Source organism: Gracilinanus agilis, chromosome 1 (assembly GCF_016433145.1).
Source record: "Gracilinanus agilis isolate LMUSP501 chromosome 1, AgileGrace, whole genome shotgun sequence".
Classification (NCBI taxonomy): domain Eukaryota; kingdom Metazoa; phylum Chordata; class Mammalia; order Didelphimorphia; family Didelphidae; genus Gracilinanus; species Gracilinanus agilis.
Window position 1 is genome coordinate 732601387 of NC_058130.1, and position 17674 is coordinate 732619060.

At 42.8% G+C, this 17674-nt stretch overlaps 1 protein-coding gene across 1 annotated transcript in view; it reads right to left on the reverse strand.

The window, feature by feature from the left end:
• The window catches only part of PGPEP1 (pyroglutamyl-peptidase I), a 28747-nt gene extending 11323 nt beyond the window's left edge, over window positions 1-17424 (reverse strand). The window contains exons 1-2 of the mRNA XM_044658646.1: window positions 17359-17424; window positions 13082-13134 (exon numbers count right to left, since the gene is read on the reverse strand). Of these exons, the coding sequence (XP_044514581.1) occupies window positions 13082-13134; window positions 17359-17392 (87 nt within the window). The 5' untranslated portion in view covers window positions 17393-17424. The remainder of the gene's footprint in view (window positions 1-13081; window positions 13135-17358) is intronic.
• Window positions 17425-17674: the final 250 nt, after the last annotated feature.

A 17674-nucleotide genomic window follows, 5' to 3' on the forward strand; every position in this document is an offset into this window, starting at 1 on the left:
AGGAGAAGGAGAAGGAGAAGGAGAAGGAGAAGGAGAAGGAGAAGGAGAAGGAGAAGGAGAAGGAGAAGGAGAAGAAAGAAGAAAGAAGAAAGAGAAGAAGAAAGAAGAAGGAGAAGGAGAAGAAGACGACTACCCTTACTGGCTATCTTAGATTTGATACTAAGCATAGGTTCTAAGACAGAGGACTGCTACAGACTGGGCAACTGGGGTCAAGTGACTTGTCCAGGGTTCCACAGCCAGGAAGTATCTGAGGTTACATTTGAACTCAGGACCTTCTGTTTCCAAACTTGGCTCTCTATCCATGGAGTCAACTAGCTGGCCCTGAAAGTCATTGCTTAGCAAGGATAACCTGTCAAAATGGGAAATAGTAAGATCTATTCCCCTTAAATAGGCTAAATTCAGAGACAAAGAATGTTAGAGCTGGAAGGAACCACAGACTGACTATATGATGTTAGAGATGAGAGAGCCCTTAGACTCTTACGGTCAGACCCATATCTAATTCCCAAACCTTAGCACTACAGGAAGCAGTAGACATAAATGCTGATTTGATAGAATAAACTTAGACATCATCTAATCCAACTCTGTGATATTACATGTTATATAAAGGCTAAGACAAAAAGGTAAATAACCTTAAAACCAGACTTTAAAGTTCCAAAAACTGTTAAGTGATGTGGAAATTCATTTTTTCAGTTAAGAAAGCTCTTAGCCTGGCCTAGAACCATGTTGGGGACAATAAGACAAGGAAGAATCCTCTAGAAGCTGGCTAAAAAATATCCAGGGGAAGTTCTGTGTTTTCGACTTTACAAACCAATGAGCTTTTTAAAAAGTCAAAAAGATGCTGAAAGGAAAAAAAAAGCCTAATTTCCCTTAGTTCTAAACTGGCTTGCTAAAAACCATTTCTTCATTTATAAGACTATTCAGTCTTGTTCACAACAGCTCTCCAGCAGGCCTAGGAGGAAAGGTGCTCTCCCAAATTCATATCAAGGTAAGGGCCTCTGGGCAGTTAGTTTTGTGGCAGATCAGGTGGGAGAGAGATAGAGGAGGGGGTGACCTTGATTAGTCACATCCTCCCAATCTGCTTAATGAAATTACATGGAAGAGGTGCCTCCATGGAGCTCTGGCTCCTAACAGACAGATCTGTACCTTCCTGGGATAGAAAGCAACTTTGGATCAGTCCCATAGACTGGAGGCTTATGAAAGAAGATTAACTACTATGTCAAGAAGGACAGATTCCTCCAGAGGACCCTCCCTTCTATAAATGGTTCCACCTACTCTCTTTTGCATTCTCCTCTCTCTAGGACTCTTTCCCAGAGTTTTCTCTCTCTCTCCAACTTCAAGCAAGGAGGAAAGTGGATTTCCCCCTCTCCCTACCATTCATTATCTTTTGCAGCTGAAACATGCCCAAGATGTAATATGATTGCCTAAGTAAGCTTAAGTGCTGGCCACCTTCTTGGGCTTAAGTGTCCTTTCCATCCAGTTGGTGGGACCAGACAGATCGGAGGTGGATGTGAAGACTCTGACCAGCCATGCCACAAAAGGCTTTTTACCTCATGGGAAAATAATAGAATGAGAGTCATGAGCTCTGTAACATATTTATGGAACTTGTCATGGTGTGCTTCCTAGTCTGGGGGTCTTGAGCATTTTCTGGGGTGGGGGAAATAAACAATTGCCCTACGCCTGATTCTCCTATTGTATACCAAGTATCTTTGAGAAGGGTCACCCACATTTTGAGAAGACTCTAAACACAGGCCATATCGAAGCCTGCTTTTAGAGAGTTCCTCAGAGGCAACAACATGATTTTTCATTATTATTTCAGACAAGAGGAGACTTTATAAAACAGACGGACATGGTTTGGGAGAGGAGAGGAAAGAGAAAATTACTGCCTTTATATAAATTCAAAGGTGTGTCATGTAGGGAAATAATTAGCCATAATAGTCTGTTTTGATTTTGTTACAGGGAAGATCTCTATTGAAAAAGAAGAACTAGGGCAGTCTTAGGTTCAAATCTGACCTCAGATACTTCCTAGGTGTGTGACCCTGGGCATGTCACTTAACCCTCATTGCCTAGCCCTTACTACTTTTCTGCCTTGGAACCAATGCCTAGTATTGATTCTAAGATGAAAGAAAGAAAGGAAGGAAGGAAGGAAGGAAGGAAGAAAGAAAGGAAGGAAGGAAGAAAGGAAGGAAGGAAGGAAGGAAGGAAGGAAGGAAGGAAGGAAGGAAGAAAGAAAGAAAGAAAGAAAGAAAGAAAGAAAGAAAGANAAGGAAGAAAGGAAGGAAGGAAGGAAGGAAGGGAGAGAAAGAGAAAGAGAGAGACAAAGAGAGAAAGAAAGAAACAAAGAAACAAAGAAAGAGAACTTCCTAACAGCCGAGGTAACAGTGGAATGGGTCATCTTAGGGGAGTGAATTCCTCCTCCCTCAAAGTGTGGGATGACCATTTACCAGGAAGGTTGTCAGGAGGACCAGTTTTAGGAAGGATTTGACTAGATAAGCACTAAGGTCATTTCCAACTTTTCCAATCCAAGGAGGATTCTACAATTCTAGAGAGTTAAGGAACAAGACAAAGCACCTAACCCCCCAACCCCCTTTTTTTTTTAAACCCTTACCTTCTGCCTTAGAATCAATACTGTGTATTGGCTCCAAGGCAGAAGAGGGCTAGGCAATGGGGGTTAAGTGACTTGCCCAGGGTCACACAGCTAGCAAGTGTCCAAGACCAGATTTGAACCTAGGACTTCCCATCTCTAGGCCTGGCTCTCAATTCACTGAGCCACCCAGCTGCCCCCAAAGCCCTTTAACATAAAGAGTGCTCCTAAGATGGTTAAGATCTTTGGGATCTTTCCTGAGGGCTGGGACACAAAAGACATCCAGACACAAAATTTCAGCTTCAAGTGCTATAGGGCTATGTGAGTCATCTCAGCCAGGCATGGCTATATTTTAGTCACTGGATTTTAGGATAGTTAAAATGTCATCTCCCATGATTATATCAGGCCAGAAGACAGAGCTCTACCTGAGGGTAGCTATATCTGAGGCTGCGACATATGCAAAAAGCACAGAAATCTAACACAGAATGGCAGTGGGTTGGTTTTCCAAACATATGGAGGCTGTGAGAAGGAAGGAGGCCCCTTGGAGAGGCTCCTTATTCCATATATCAGGGAAACTCTTTTAAGAACTTGAGAGAGAAGGAGAAAAGAGGGAAGTCCTTCCAAAATACAGACAGAGGGCCCAAATTAGAATCATTAAAAAAAATAATCCTTACTTTCTAGTTTAGTATCAATAATAATGGCAAGGTAGGCTAGGCAATTGAGGTTAGGAGACTTGTCCAAGGTCACACAGCTAGGCCAAGTATGAGGCCAAATTTGAACCCAGGTCCTCCTAACTCTAGATCTGAAGCTCTATTCACTGTGCAACCTAGCTGCCTCCCTAAATACCTTTTATTTTTTAAACTCTTACCTTTTCTTATCAAATTCAAATCAGAAACTTGAATTCCACAAAACTTGCAGTCTTTTGCCTTCTTCTACCAGGTTTAGGTGGGGTCATTTTCATTAGACTCTAGATTCCTAGAACCTTAGAGGCAATCTAGGCCAGCTCCTCCTACAGGCAACAATCTCCTTCAAAGAGTGTTCTTCCCGACTCTCATGCAGCTTATTCTGGTTTGGATAGCTCTGGTACAAAGTTTTTCCTGATGCTTTCAGCTACCTGGTTGTTCCTGGTTGTGGTCTAAAGAGCCCAAATCAAGTTAATCTGTTTCCTCTTTCCTTCAGTCCATCTCAGAATTCTAGCTGTCAACTAATGCTTCTGGGGAACTCATTGCCCCAGTCTGGGCCTCAGCTTGCTTAGTTTTTAGAGGATTCAACTAAATGATTTCTAAGGTCATGTCCAGCTCTGACTGTCTGTGCCAGCTGCACATGCTTCAAATCAGTTATCTGTGCCTAGACCTGCTCTTACTGGTCTAGTCAGGAATGACTAGTTAATCAGAGATCCCAAAAGGTAGGAGGAAGAGGAGAGTGTCAGGTGTTTTGAATAGAGAAACAAACTTGCCAAAACTCAAAGATGAACAGCCTTCAATGGAAAGTGTCAAACTTATAGCGAATGACACTTTACAAAATCTCAGGGGGGCAGCTGGGTAGCTCAGTGGATTGAGAGCCAGGCCTAGAGATGGGAGGTCCTAGGTTCAAATCCAGCCTCAGACACTTCCCAGCCATGTGACCCTGAGCAAGTCATTTAACCCCCATTACCTACCCTTACCACTCTTCTGCCTTAGAACCAAGACGTAGTATTGACCCCAAAACGGAAGGTAAAGGTTTAAAATTTTTTTTTCAGATCTTCCAGAAATGAAGACTTTCACAACTCTAAAGGACCAGAATGAAAATGTCCCACAACTTTAGATGTACGACCTCTCCCCTTTTTCTGGGCTTGTTTCCTCATCTGAGGAAACAGAGGGGCCAGATAGACCGGATTTCTGCTTCCACCAAGTACATTCTATTCCCTTTACTTTATACTCCTATTTAGGCCCTAAACTCTCTCTCTTCTTCCTAACTTATTTATTACTGGCCCCCCAACACCCAACCTATCATCTTCAATTCCTCATTCACCCACCAAATTCAACCGGTTGTCAAGTCCTATCATTTTACCATAACAGCTCTCATGTAAGCTCCTTTTCTCCTCAATAATGACAATAAGAATAATAGTTGTTATATAGTATTTTCTATGTCTAGAGTCTGGGCTAAGCACTTTACAGATCATCTCCTTTGAAGAGGCACCATCATCGTGCTGGTGATTCCTCATGCCTAGACTATTGCAATAGTCTGCTGGCTGGTCTCCCTGCTTCAAGCTTCTCTTCCCTCTAGTCCGTCCTCCACTTAGCTGTCAAATGGACCTTCCCCAAGCACAGTTCTGACCACATCACGCCCCTCATCAATAAATTCCAGTGAGGAGCGACCTCCAGGAATGGATGCTGAGTGAAAGGAGCAGAACCAGGAGAACATTGTACACAGAGACTGATACATTATGGCACAATCAAACGTAATGGACTTCTCTACTAGCAGCAATGCAATGATCCAGGACAATTCTGGGTGATTTACTAGAAAGAACGATATTCACATCCAGAGGAAGAACTGTGGGAGTAGAAACACAGAAGAAAGACATTTCCTTGATCACATGGGTCAGTGGAAATATGACTGGGGATGTAGACTCTAAACGATCACCCTAGTGCAAATATCAATAACATGGAAATAGGTCTTGATCAATGACACATGTAAAACCCAGTGAAATTACGTGTTGGCTACCAGAGGAGGGAGGAAGGAGAAGAGGGAAAGAACGTGAATCATGTAACCATGGAAAAATATTCTAAATCAATTAATTAAATAAAACTTTTCAAATAAAAAAAAGTGCAAAAAAATAATTCCCATTAATGGCAAAGTCCTGAATTCGAGTATCAGAAGGCATATAAATGACAATTATTGAAAACAAACAGTGTAAATACTGCTCCCCAGACCCAACACCTATATTTTTTTTGTCTATGTCTGTGGATGCTCAAAGGTTGGGGTTATAAATATATGACTGGCTCATCATAACTGCAATAGCTTTTGATGGTTAAGTATAGATCAACTAAGGAATTCCTCCCTAACTATCAGAGCTACAGAAATTTTAAGAGGTTGCTGTCTCAGATAGTGGGCCTCTCATTACAATCAATCAACCAACATTTATTACAGAGTTATTGTCACTAAAGGTATTAAAGTAGAAGCTAGGTGACCACTTATACAAGCAATCATAATGGAAGTTTTGTCCAGTTGGAAAGGAGGTAGATTAAATGACCTCTAATGTCCCCTCCAACTCTGAAAGTCTGTTTTTCTCTATGATTCTGATTTTCTTGAATCCAATTATAAAAGCTTCTGATAAATATTCACAGTTGTTTCTCTTTCTAATCCCTTTACCTCATCCATCTTTTGGATTAATTGTAAAATTGTTGAGAAAAAGCATCCCATTCTAATTTCCCTTAAACTCTGTGCTAACATGGCTAATATGGAAATATGTTTTGCATGATTTCACATGTATAATTGATGTCATATTGCTTGCCTTCTCAATGGGTGTGAGAGGTGCAAGGGGGAAGGAGAGAATTTTCAATTCAAAATTTTTAAAAATGCATGTCAGAAAGAAAAGGTAATTTAAAAAACTGTGCTACTTGGTATTTCTACACATGCGATAACCATGTTTTCTCATGTATTATAATAAATTAATAATTCTTTATGGAGGGAATAATACGAGTTCCTCTGAAATTAACTTTTTTTTTTCTTTAAGACTAAGTCATTCTCTTCATCTTTTTTTTCTTGCAGAAAAGCTATGCTTGGATAAATAAAAGGAACTGAGAATGTTTATACAGCGGTACAACTAGACACAGTCACAACAAACTATAGTCTTTCAAAGAATCGCCTGCCCAGGGCTAATAACCTCTGACAATGGATATCAGGCTAGGAGGTAAGGAATGTTAACCCAGGTGTACTGGAATTTACACAAAAAGATGTGTTCCTGCAGAATTATGGTAAATCAAATCGCATTTTCTGATTGACTTGCATTAGAAATTTCAGATCTGCTTTCTCTTAACTTACAAGTAATCTACAACAAAGGGAAGCTCTTATCACTATAAGATTTGGGTTTTTGGAAGCATTTTTGAGGGCAATGGAAGAACTTCCTAATTACTGGGTTGTCTGAAAATGGAATGAATTACATCCTGATCTAGAGAGTGTCTCCTTGCTGTAAATGCTCAGCTAGAGCCTTGATTGCCTCTCTTTGAGGGAATATTGTTGAAGGAGACTCATCTAATAAGCTAGGAGTTGAACTAGATAACTCCTGAAGCTTTGTCTGTGGGACTCTGACTCTAGGTTTCTCTACCTTACTTCCTAGTGGAAAATATATACAGGATGTACTTAATCATGGATTGGGGTGGAGAGGAGAGGTTGGAGATGAGAGAATGGGAAAGCAGTAGAGCTATTGAAAAGAAATCCTTAGGGCAGTTAGGTAGCTCAATAGATATAGCTTTAGGCTTGGAGTCTGGAGGACCTGGGTTCAAATCTGACCTCAGATACCTCCTAGCTGTGGATTCCTGGGCAAATTGATTAACCCCAATTACCTAGTCCTTTCCACTCTTCTGTCTTAGAATTGATACTATGAGAGAGGTGTGTTAAGTGGAAATTTTATGTCCTTTAGACTTCATCTCCCAGAATTCTTGGCTCACCCCAAACTTCCCTTTTCCTTTCTATTTCCATGCATCTTTTACGTGATTGTATGTAAGTTTTGGGTAACCTCCTCTCATGCTCTCTTCCATGTGAGTGGCGAGCGCTTCCTGTGTTCTCTAGCTCTCTAGTTAAGCATTAATAAATCTTTACAAATATTATACTTTGGAGATAGTGAATATTAATTTTAAAATCTATAGAGGGTAAGAGTTTTTTTTTAATCTAAAGCAGAAGAAATCCCAGAACCTTAAATGTACTCTCCCCAAGTCAAATTACAGTTTTGAGTACTGAATTTCAGCAAAATTTAGAACTTTAGAATTCATAAAGTAGGCCCATGTTGAAGAGGGAAATCATGGCAATGAGGGTCTTGGGGACCTTGCTACATAGGCCAAACGAGTATCAGTAAAAGGAACTGGGAATGTTTAGTCTGGAGAAGATGGAGGGGTGGGGGGAGAGAGGTGGAGGAATCCCAAAATAGCTAGCTCCAAGTATTTCTAGGACTGATGTGGAGGAGGGGCTGGAGTTAGATTCATTCTGCTTTGCTCTAGAAGGTAGAATCCAGAACAAGTAGAAATTGTAGAAGCCGATTTGGATTTGCAAGGAAAAGCGCCCTGGCAATGAGAACTCTTGAAAGGAGGAATGGATTGTTTGGGAAAACCCAGTTCTCTTTCCTATAGGTCTTTAAGCAGAAACTGGAAGGTCTATGAGGCTCAGTCTGACTCTAAGGGCCTGGGCTTTTGTAAGGTGAAGAATACCACTTCAGTGAAACTTTCATGTGCTGAATTTTCTTAAATTGGGTCCTGACAAGCTTGAGCAGGCAATACGATTTTGTGTTTAGATATATAATTTATGGTGGCCTGAGATCTTCAAGCAGGAGCAGTCTGACCACTTGCTAGGGATGTGGTAGAGGGAATTCATGCTCTGGGAAGAGGCCTGGACTACCTTGATCTTAAAGGTCCCTTTTACTTCTAAGATTCTCTGGTTTTATACATGCATGTTTGCAATAATAGCTAAAGCGATGACAAGATGAGTAAATAAAACAGTATACACACTGACTAGAACCATGCAAATAAGGGAAACGTTGATTAATTCCAATCTGGCTTTATATTCTCGAAGTCTAGCACCTAGTAGGCCTTTAATAAATGCTCATCAAATGAGAAAAGTTGGCGCATCCTAATTAAAGTTTAGTTACACAGTTTTCAACAAAAGTACCTATTTGTCTTTTTTTTTTTTTTTTTGGTGGAGAGTGTGCTTCTAATTTTTGTTTATCTGTTTATATTCTCTTTTCTTGTCAAAACAAAATTTGGTGAAGCAAAAAGATTAATGATTGACGGGAGGATCTTATATGGGACTGGAGTACTGATCAACAGCCATGATTAATTACTAGCTGGTGCTTTGGGACCGAGTCCTCTGATATTAAAGGCTCGCTCTATTGATTAGTATCTGTAACACATCAAGATTCACTACTAGAAATGGACTCTTAAGTGCTGGTCTACCTCATCTCCTTAATATGGATCTCGGTTCCCTCCCCTCCTGTTTTCCCACTCTAAAGGGGAGATTTTAAAGTTGATGCATTACTAGACTGTACTAGAAATAGAATTTTAATGCTAGAAAAGAAGCTGAGGTAGCCAGAAAGCCATAGGTAGCTTTGGGGAATTCTCTCGATTCCCCTGAGATATTAGAGAAAGATTACACTTGGAGTTCAACCAGGCTCCAATAAATCCCAAATCTCGGCTCTGTTACTAACCCACCGGGTGACCTTGGGCAAAACATTTCTCTCCTTCCTAGGCCTGTCTGCAAAATGAGGGAGTTGGACTAATTTATTCTAAGGTCATTTTCAGCTCTAACATCGCACAATTGCAATTCCACTTTACAAAGCCCTGAACAGGCAGCAACGTCCCTGTGTTTTTTATACTTCTGCCGAGGTCTCGTTAAGAATGAATTTCACCATTCTCTGGGCATATTCTATAAAGTGCAATTTTGCTAATTCAGAATCAAAATCACATTTTACCAAACACAGTGCACACGCACTGCTATTCAGGAGTGAAAAGGAGTCCTCTGGCCCCCAGACAACTTATTGTCTACCGCCTTGTATACCTGACAAATATAGAAAAACGAACATGTTTGACCGATTCCCTGACCCCTCCACAATGAGCCTCTTTGTTAGCCTTTAATATCCTTATCAGGTCTGTCTAGACACCCTGACAGCAATTGTCCCTGGTAATGTCAAAATGCCCTCTGACCCATCTTCTCATCATCCGGCTCAAGTAGGTTGGCCACATGATACAATTAGCTTCACAGTCCACAGGACACACCTGAGTCTAAGATGAATTATACATCTTAAGGCAGCATATACATACCCACCCACCATACTGGAGAACTAGCAGACCTGGTGTAAACAGGAAATTGCCTGCATGAATAATGCAGCAGCTTCAAGAGAGACACAGAAAAGAGAGGGCCTTCACCCTGAAAACAAGAGGGTCATCCTTCAGTGCCCCAAACATCCACTATCCAAATGTGGCCCGTGGGAAAGAGTGCGTTTTTCTGCCACGGTACAAGTTCACTCCACATAGATAGATGGAACGTTAGCGGAGTGATCAGGATAAAAAAAGGAAAAAAAAACCAAAACCAAACACACGTTTGGGACAAAAAGAGATCTCTTCACAAGAGAGAGTAGTTTGGGGCAGACAAGGAGAAATCTTCCCATTAAAGATTAAACTTGGAATCAGATCAGAGCACCTGCTCTCTTATTAACTAGCCATGAATGTGGGCAAGTTACTTATTTTCTGAGAGTTTTATCATCTAAATGGCAAGTTTTTTGACAACATTTGTTTATAACATCTTATAAGGGTAGCGATGATTAAATGAAATGAGAGACGTCAAAGCGCCTTTCGGATGGCAAAAATGGTGTGCAATCGGTACGAAATGGGGAAAAGACTAGAAGGGAGGGGTGCTGGGTTTGGACTCTGATGAAATCTATCAACTGGGTGACCTTGGCCAAGTCCCTTAACATCTGTGGACTTCAGTCTCCTCCTCTGTAAAATGGGGATAGTACTAACAAGGCCTGCTTCGCAGGACTCTTAAGAAGAAGGCGCTCTATAAACCTTGTAAACAAGAACTAAGCATAGGTGTCACTGCCATTGTGGCTGATGACATGAACTATATTGCTCAAAGCAGCTGGAGAAGATGCCTACGGTTGCTTATCAAAGTAACTTCTGTTCCTGTCTTGCACAAACAGAAAACATGAAATATCAAGGCCTGGTGTGTTTTCTTGGGGAACGTACTTGATTCAAAAGAAAATGTTTGGCTAATGTGTGGATCGTTTATATCTCATAAACTTAAACACCGAGAGGGGAACTTAGAAAGGGGAGGGATGCGAAGATGGGGGTGGGGAGAAGAATTTTATCCTCTGGTTGCAGGAAAATAAAAGATGCAATAAACCAGAACTAGCTTAGCCCCAAAGCTAGAAAGGGTTTACAAAGATTGTTTAATTGATTTTTCTTCTATTAAGATGCAGATCACACCGTCTGGGATTCAGAAACTCAGACACACGTCTTTGTGTCCACGCAGCTCCATGAAGTCCCCTGTCTGAAACTCGCACAATACCAGACTTGCACGTGTTCAGAGACATGCTGTTCCTTTTTGTTTCGGGCTCTTGGGACGGGAACATAGCTAGGAAAGGCAAATCCCTTCCATGCTGTTTGAACATTTTACATTTCAGAGTTAGAGATGCTCCTTGCCTGAGCGCCAAACTAGCCTTGGAGGAAAGAGGGCCTCTGAGGCCGCCATTCAAGAGAGGGTGTCGAAAACCAATGTTTGGGTTGAAAATGGGATGTGCAACTTTGGTTTTTTTAATCAGTTACAAATTCTGAGATCCATCCGTAGACAAGGCCTTACAAGGGAGTTAAATATGGGAATCCCGATTAGATTATGAATGATACATTTTTGTTTTTGTTTTGCAACAATCTCAATGAATGTGACTTAAACTACAAACAGGAAAGCATGTGCTTTCTTTTCTCTGTCCACCCGAGCTTAGAATTATCTTCTCTTTATGGCATCCCACTTAACACCTCTTCTTACCCCAAAATGGGAATTGGCTGCCCAGGCCGACCTTGGGCTAAGGACAGCTGGACTAAACCCTAGCTGGGCAAGAGCCAGTCTGCAGTTGTTTGGAGCCAGCTAAGCTGGGGTGTGCCTGTCCACATTTCAGCAACTCCTCCTGTCCTCGAGTTGGGCTAAGCCTGGAACCTTAGAAGGGTGCCTGGGCCCCCGCAAACCCCCAGGATCAGAGGTGGAAAGTAACACAGAGAACAGACCAAGCATGACTCTGAAACAGCTGGGTCAGTCATCTTGGGGCCTGTTTTCACCATATTTCATCTGAAAGTTGAACTGAAAAAAACAAAACAAAACAAAACAAAACAAAAAAACCCCAACAAACCAGTAGAATACATCTGCATGAAGAACTTTGCTCGGACAAAGGAAAGACAACCCCAAATTCCACTGGAAAGGACAGAGAGTTCTCTCTTAAGATTCTATTGCAGAAGATAAAGATGGAACTTTGTATATATTCAAGATAGCGTGGGCTAATAGAGGAAGGGAGGATGAGGGAGAGATAACGTTTGTTTCCTAATTAGTTCTCCGTGTTCTAGAGATAATGGCTATGAAAGAGCTTTATTCAAAGTCAAATCTTATACAAAGACATTAATAATAGGGGAATAGTGACTAGACCTATGATCTCACTGTAATTGGGAACTCCCAGCTCAGGAGATTCCCTTCATCAATGCAGGCCAGCGTCTTCTTGGACTTGTAGGCTATCCAGAGGAGTGGTGTCAAACTCAGATAGAAATGGGGCCGCCAACCCATTCATGAGGATCCCTGCTGGCTAACTGTTGATTCCGAAAACTCCATATTTGACTTTATCTGTATCTTTATTTAATGAACAATTTCCCGGTTGCATTTTAAGCTGGTTTGGGCATCCATGGAGACATCATAGGTGACACTCTTAGGTGAGATCATCCCAGAGACATGAGGTGTGTCAGAGATGGGGCTAGTACTCGGGTCTTCTGGCTCTGAGGCTGGATTCTCTAACCATTATGCCATGCTGCCTTCATGATTTACCATCATCATCATCATCATCATCATTATTATTAAGAAAAGCCCACCTCTCAGGTACATTGGTTAAAGTACAAAGCTGGTTTGGAGAACAATCCTTATAGAGGCAGTGATACCAAAAAGTCTCCCACAGAGGCACCCAGACACTGTGGTTCTCCCAGGGACAAAGTCTGTTCCAAGGAATGAACTCTGCCCATTTCTGGCTGGGAATGTGGCAGACCAAGAATATTATTAACCTCTTGAATCCGCTGTACCGGGTGGTACAGCTTCCTACATGCAGAACATGGGCTCATTTCCAAGTGACAACTTCTACAGTCAATGCCCGTAGACACTGGTCATGATTTAATAAGGAAAGGGGAAAGGAGGTAGCACAGTGGACAATGGCCAGGCCTGGAGTTCATACAGACATTTCCTAGCTGTATGACCCTGGGCAAGTCACTTAACCCAAATTGCCTAGTCCCTATCGCTCTTCTGCCTTTGAACGGATACTCAGATTCTAAGATAAAAGCTTAGGGTTAAGAAAAAAAAAAAAAAAGGTTTATTTAATAAGGGAAATGATAAACTACAGGTATAGGATTCCACCCTAACACAGGCCCCCTAAATAAGTTCTTCACCATTTCATGGCAGACACTCTTAGACAGGGATGCCTTTCTTTCTTTTTTACAAAATATTTTCAGGTTGAAGAGAGCAGCCCAATCCCATATTTGCATATGTACACAGCATTAGAAAGTATACTATTACCTGAACAGCAATCCAGCTGGCATTAACTGTATGTTCTCCAAAGGGGCCAAATCCTGCAAGCAAAGGAGAATATCATGAGGATACAATCATTCCAACCAGTAGGCCCCAGGCAGGTCTACCTTCATCCACCTGAAAAAAGCCCAATGGAATACTTTAGCAGGCCAAGGATTCTTTCCCAAGATCCTGCTCCAGGTGTACCTACTCTGAGGGACAACGGCATGAAATAATAGAAAGAACAATGGAAGGGGATTTTCAAGAACGACTTGTAAATCAGAATTGGCTAGAGGTGGTGGAGAGAGCTGAAGCTCCCACCCACCACCTGCCTCCCTCCCTCGCTCGCTCTCTCACTCAGAGTTGGGGGACCTCGGGCAAGTCATAGATTCCTTATCGGTAAAATGGGGATAATAATACTTTTACTTCTTACCTAACCGGTAGTTGAGAGAGAGTGATTTGCAAATCTAAAGTGCCATTGTAAAGAGAGTCACCAGTTAGGGTCTGTAACTAATTAACTTCAGAACCCCAGGCAAGCCCCTTGTTTTCTCTGAGCCTTAGTTTCCACCTATGGAAAATGAAGGTGTTAGACTGGATGATTGCTAAGATCCTTTCCAACCCTAAGTATGACTCTTATTATAATCAGCTCCTAGAAATCATCAGTTTTATCAATGGAGAGGCAGCTAGGTAGCACGGTAGAGAGAGGGTCAGGCCTGAATTTGGGAGGACCTGGGTTCAAATTTGATCTCAGACACTTCCTAGCAGTATGACCCTGGGCAAGTCGCTTAACCCCCTTTGTCCTTCTGCCTTAGAGTTATTTAAGCCAGAAAATAAGGGGAGGGGGGAAGCAAATAGAAAAGAACTCTGGGGTTTTCTAAAGACATGTTCTAAGAATCATGAAAAACTATTTGAGCTATTTTCCACCATTACTGAGAGCAGAGAAGTCAGCTACTATCATAAAAACCAGCATTATTGTTCTTAGGAGTCCTGATTCCAGCCTCGTTAGCTGGATGGATCTATGACTCCACAACACATCCACAGAAGAACAGAACTTTAACATGAGTAGAATTCTTTATGGCATATGCAACTTGTTGACACAAATTATTTCCTTCAGATCCCAACAGCAACATCCCTTCTGAGGTAAGTAACACAAGGATTGTTATTCTGATTTTACAAAAGATGAAATTGAACCTCAGAGAAGGACACCAGTTGCCCCAAGTCACCTGGCTAATAAGTATGGCAGCTGAAACTTCCCAGCTTCCCAACTTCTTTTGGAGGCTCCCTAGCCTGATGCTCTTTCCACAACACCATGCTTCAAAAAAGTCAAGAAAGATGGTTGTGGAAGGCTCACAGGAGGGACAAGGAAAAGATCTCTGACAAACTTGAATGCAGGAGAAAAAGTAGGCAGGATGCTGCTGATGGCTCTCCCAGAAGCTAGAGCCATTTGGTAAAAAGTAGAGCCAACATTATGTTCCTTCCTTTTGATAAATAACCAAAGAAAAGTAGCTTTCCAATATAACCATCTTTCTTGTTGATGTCAACATGAATTAAGTTACTTGGATAGATTCAAAATTTGGCAGACTAAAGTATCCAGAAGTGACTTGTGAGCACAAAACAACTATCCAGTCATCCAAAAACATTTCAAGCCACAAGGAAAGTATTCATCTTATCAACAGAGGAGTAGGGACAGGCCTCTAGCTACAAAATGTGGAGCTGAGGGGCCTTAAGAGATCAGAGGGTTTTTTTCAAAAGGTTTTATTGATTTTTTAAAACTCTCCCAGTGCCACCTGCGCTCCCCACAGCTGGAGCCCTCTCTTATAACAAAGAAATACATGTAAATAAAACTATTGGCACCTGACATGATGACTGACATTCTGTAGCTGTAGTTTACCTTCCACAGAGAGGGAAAAAAAAATCCTTCTCCTGCTACTGATCTCTGCAGTCAAGACTAGTCAATTCATTCCAGAATTTGGAGTGAGATAAAAAGACTGATCTTAAGATCTCACTCATCACATAGATGAAGGAGTTGAGACCAACGTGGTTAGGAGGGGCAAATCGTCCTGGAGATTAGGAGATTCAAACCCAGGTCCAGCTCCAAACTATTCTTTTCACCTCATCACTAAGTAATTCATCTGGTCCAATCTCCTAATTATACACAGGTGGAAAATGAGGTTTAGAAAGGTTGTGACTTGCCCAGGTTCACACACAATCAGACTAAATCCTCAGCACTTCATTAACCACCCCTCTTCCCCAGTTATTACTGGAAAAACTAAATGTGCATATGACTGGAGAAGATCACCATTTTCAGCATTCACAATCTTGTCTGGGTGTGTGATTTTATCAGTTTGGGGGGCAACAGATGTGAAAAGGCGTTTCAGTGGTGTAACTGTAAACTTTCTCATCAGTGACATTTTTGTCATTTAGGCTTAAAAACAAAAACTGCCTGAGGTACTGAATGGTTAAACTATTAATCTACTGCCCCATCAACTATCTATTAAGTGCCAGAGGCAAGGTTTGAAGGTAGATCTTCCTGACTGATTCCTGCTACAGGCTGGTCCTCTATCCACTGCCTCTGTTAGTAAATGGCTTATGGAGGAACAAAGTAGACACCTGTTACCTTGACATTCCCTGAAGACTGGCAGCTATTCTACCCTCATTTTATTTAGTTTTAGGCAAATTATTTCAGCCTCCAACTTTTAAATTTGGTACACAAAATACTAAAAGAAAACAAACAAGAAAAAGATTAACAGTCACACAAAAAAATGATCTTGGGCCGTCCTAACAAAAGATTGTATAAAATCCTTCCAATGAAAAACACTCATTTCAGAAGAGGAGAAAAGAAAATTTTAATTATAGGAAAGGAAGACACACAGACATGCTCTTACAAATGAAGTGGCATTTCTTTCACCAGTGGAATAGCTACATTCCTTACAGGAAGCAATGAGGCAAGTAAAAGGAGTAAGGGGACTTAAGAGTCAGAAGACCTAGGTTTGAGTTCTGCTTCTGACTTCCTATCTCTGAGTCTGTTTACTCATTTGTAAATAATAGTTGCACTACTTTCTCATCGTGTGGTAGTGAGGAAAGTGATTTGCCACAGAAATGAAAGAGTATTATTACAGGTGGAGAAAGTCCATCTTTCATTTACAAGACTCTCAGCAGCACTAGAAACCCAGTGAGTGTGTGAGGATAGCCAGAGGCTCATCCTGGTTCATGAGTGGAACTTTTGGGAGCCCTTACTCTTTGGGCTATGCCATCAGATAAACAGCCCAGAACACCCAGAGAACTCTCTGGCATCTGGGGCGGGGGAGACAAGAATGTGATATAAGATAATTAGCAGCTATCCAGCTGCAAATAACCTTGAAGACGTTGCCTCCTCCCCTTTCCTTCCTTTCTTACCCCTCTCCTCCAACCCCCCAAAAAACCAAACCCTCAAGCATGTTTCTTAACAGAAAACCCTGCCTTTATAGTCAGCTAACCTCATAAAAAGGAGGATGGTGCCAAATAGGTTAGCCATAACTCTCAAACCGTATTTCTCACCCTCCTCCCACATACCAAGAGGCAGAAAAGTTGTCAGAGAAGCCCTTTGGACAGGTGTTTCCCTGTCCCATCTGGGAGGCGGGCAGGACCTTGGGCACTGATGCCCCTCTGTAACGGACAGTTCAGGTATGCGCACAAAGCCCCTCCCACTTTCTCCCCAGGGTCATCCGTCTTAACTAACCCTAGAGCAACACGTCCCGCCCCCTCCCCATCCTGCATATCTTAAACACCAATCTCAACTTGGGCACTGGTGAAGGGAACACTACACAATTCCTGAGAGGGTTCATTTGTCACCGAGACGCCTTCTTCCCCACAAATCAACCTCTCCTTTTGTACTCTGGGGGACGAGGGGGTGGGGAAAGGCGACTTTCGGACAAGTCCACAGCAGCGGGGCAAGAGCCGGTCACTCCTTCCAAAGACCAAGACACTCCCCCCCCCCCTCCCGCCGTCCGTTCCATTCGGTCATTCAGGAGCTGCCCCCGGGGGATGAGATTGCTTTGGACCGTGTCCCAGCCGACCGGGGTAGGGGTAGGGGGACGATGGAGATGGAGAGGAAAGAGTGGGGCACCTCCTCCCCACAATTGCTGGGAAGCAGCTCCCTCCTATCTAAAAGCCAGTGAAGGACGGGAAGGGAAGGGATTCAACTTCGGGCCCAGGGGACATCTCCGGGAGCCCGGCGGTCAGGTGTCCTCGCGGCTGCCCCTTTCGCTCAGAGAGAGCTGCCCCTTCCCCAGCAGGATCCTTCTTACCCGTCACCACCACCGCCTTCCTGGGCTGTTCCATCGCGGACACTCGCTACAGTGGCCAACTCTGCCGCCTCCGACCCCGCAGCTGCTATCTCTGCCTGCGCCGGGTTGCGGTCTTGTCTTAACCCACAGACCCGCCCCCGCCCTGTCCCCGCCCTCGGGTCCCGCCCCCTCCCTCTCCCCTCCCCTCTCCACCCCAGTCCGGAACGAACGCCGGCGTGCGCGTCCCCTAGAAAGTGAACGAGGCGGGCGCGTTCTCCCTCTTTTGCTCCGTGCCTCCCCTCCCTTCTCCCCAAGGGGTGAGGCTTCCCCCCCCCCC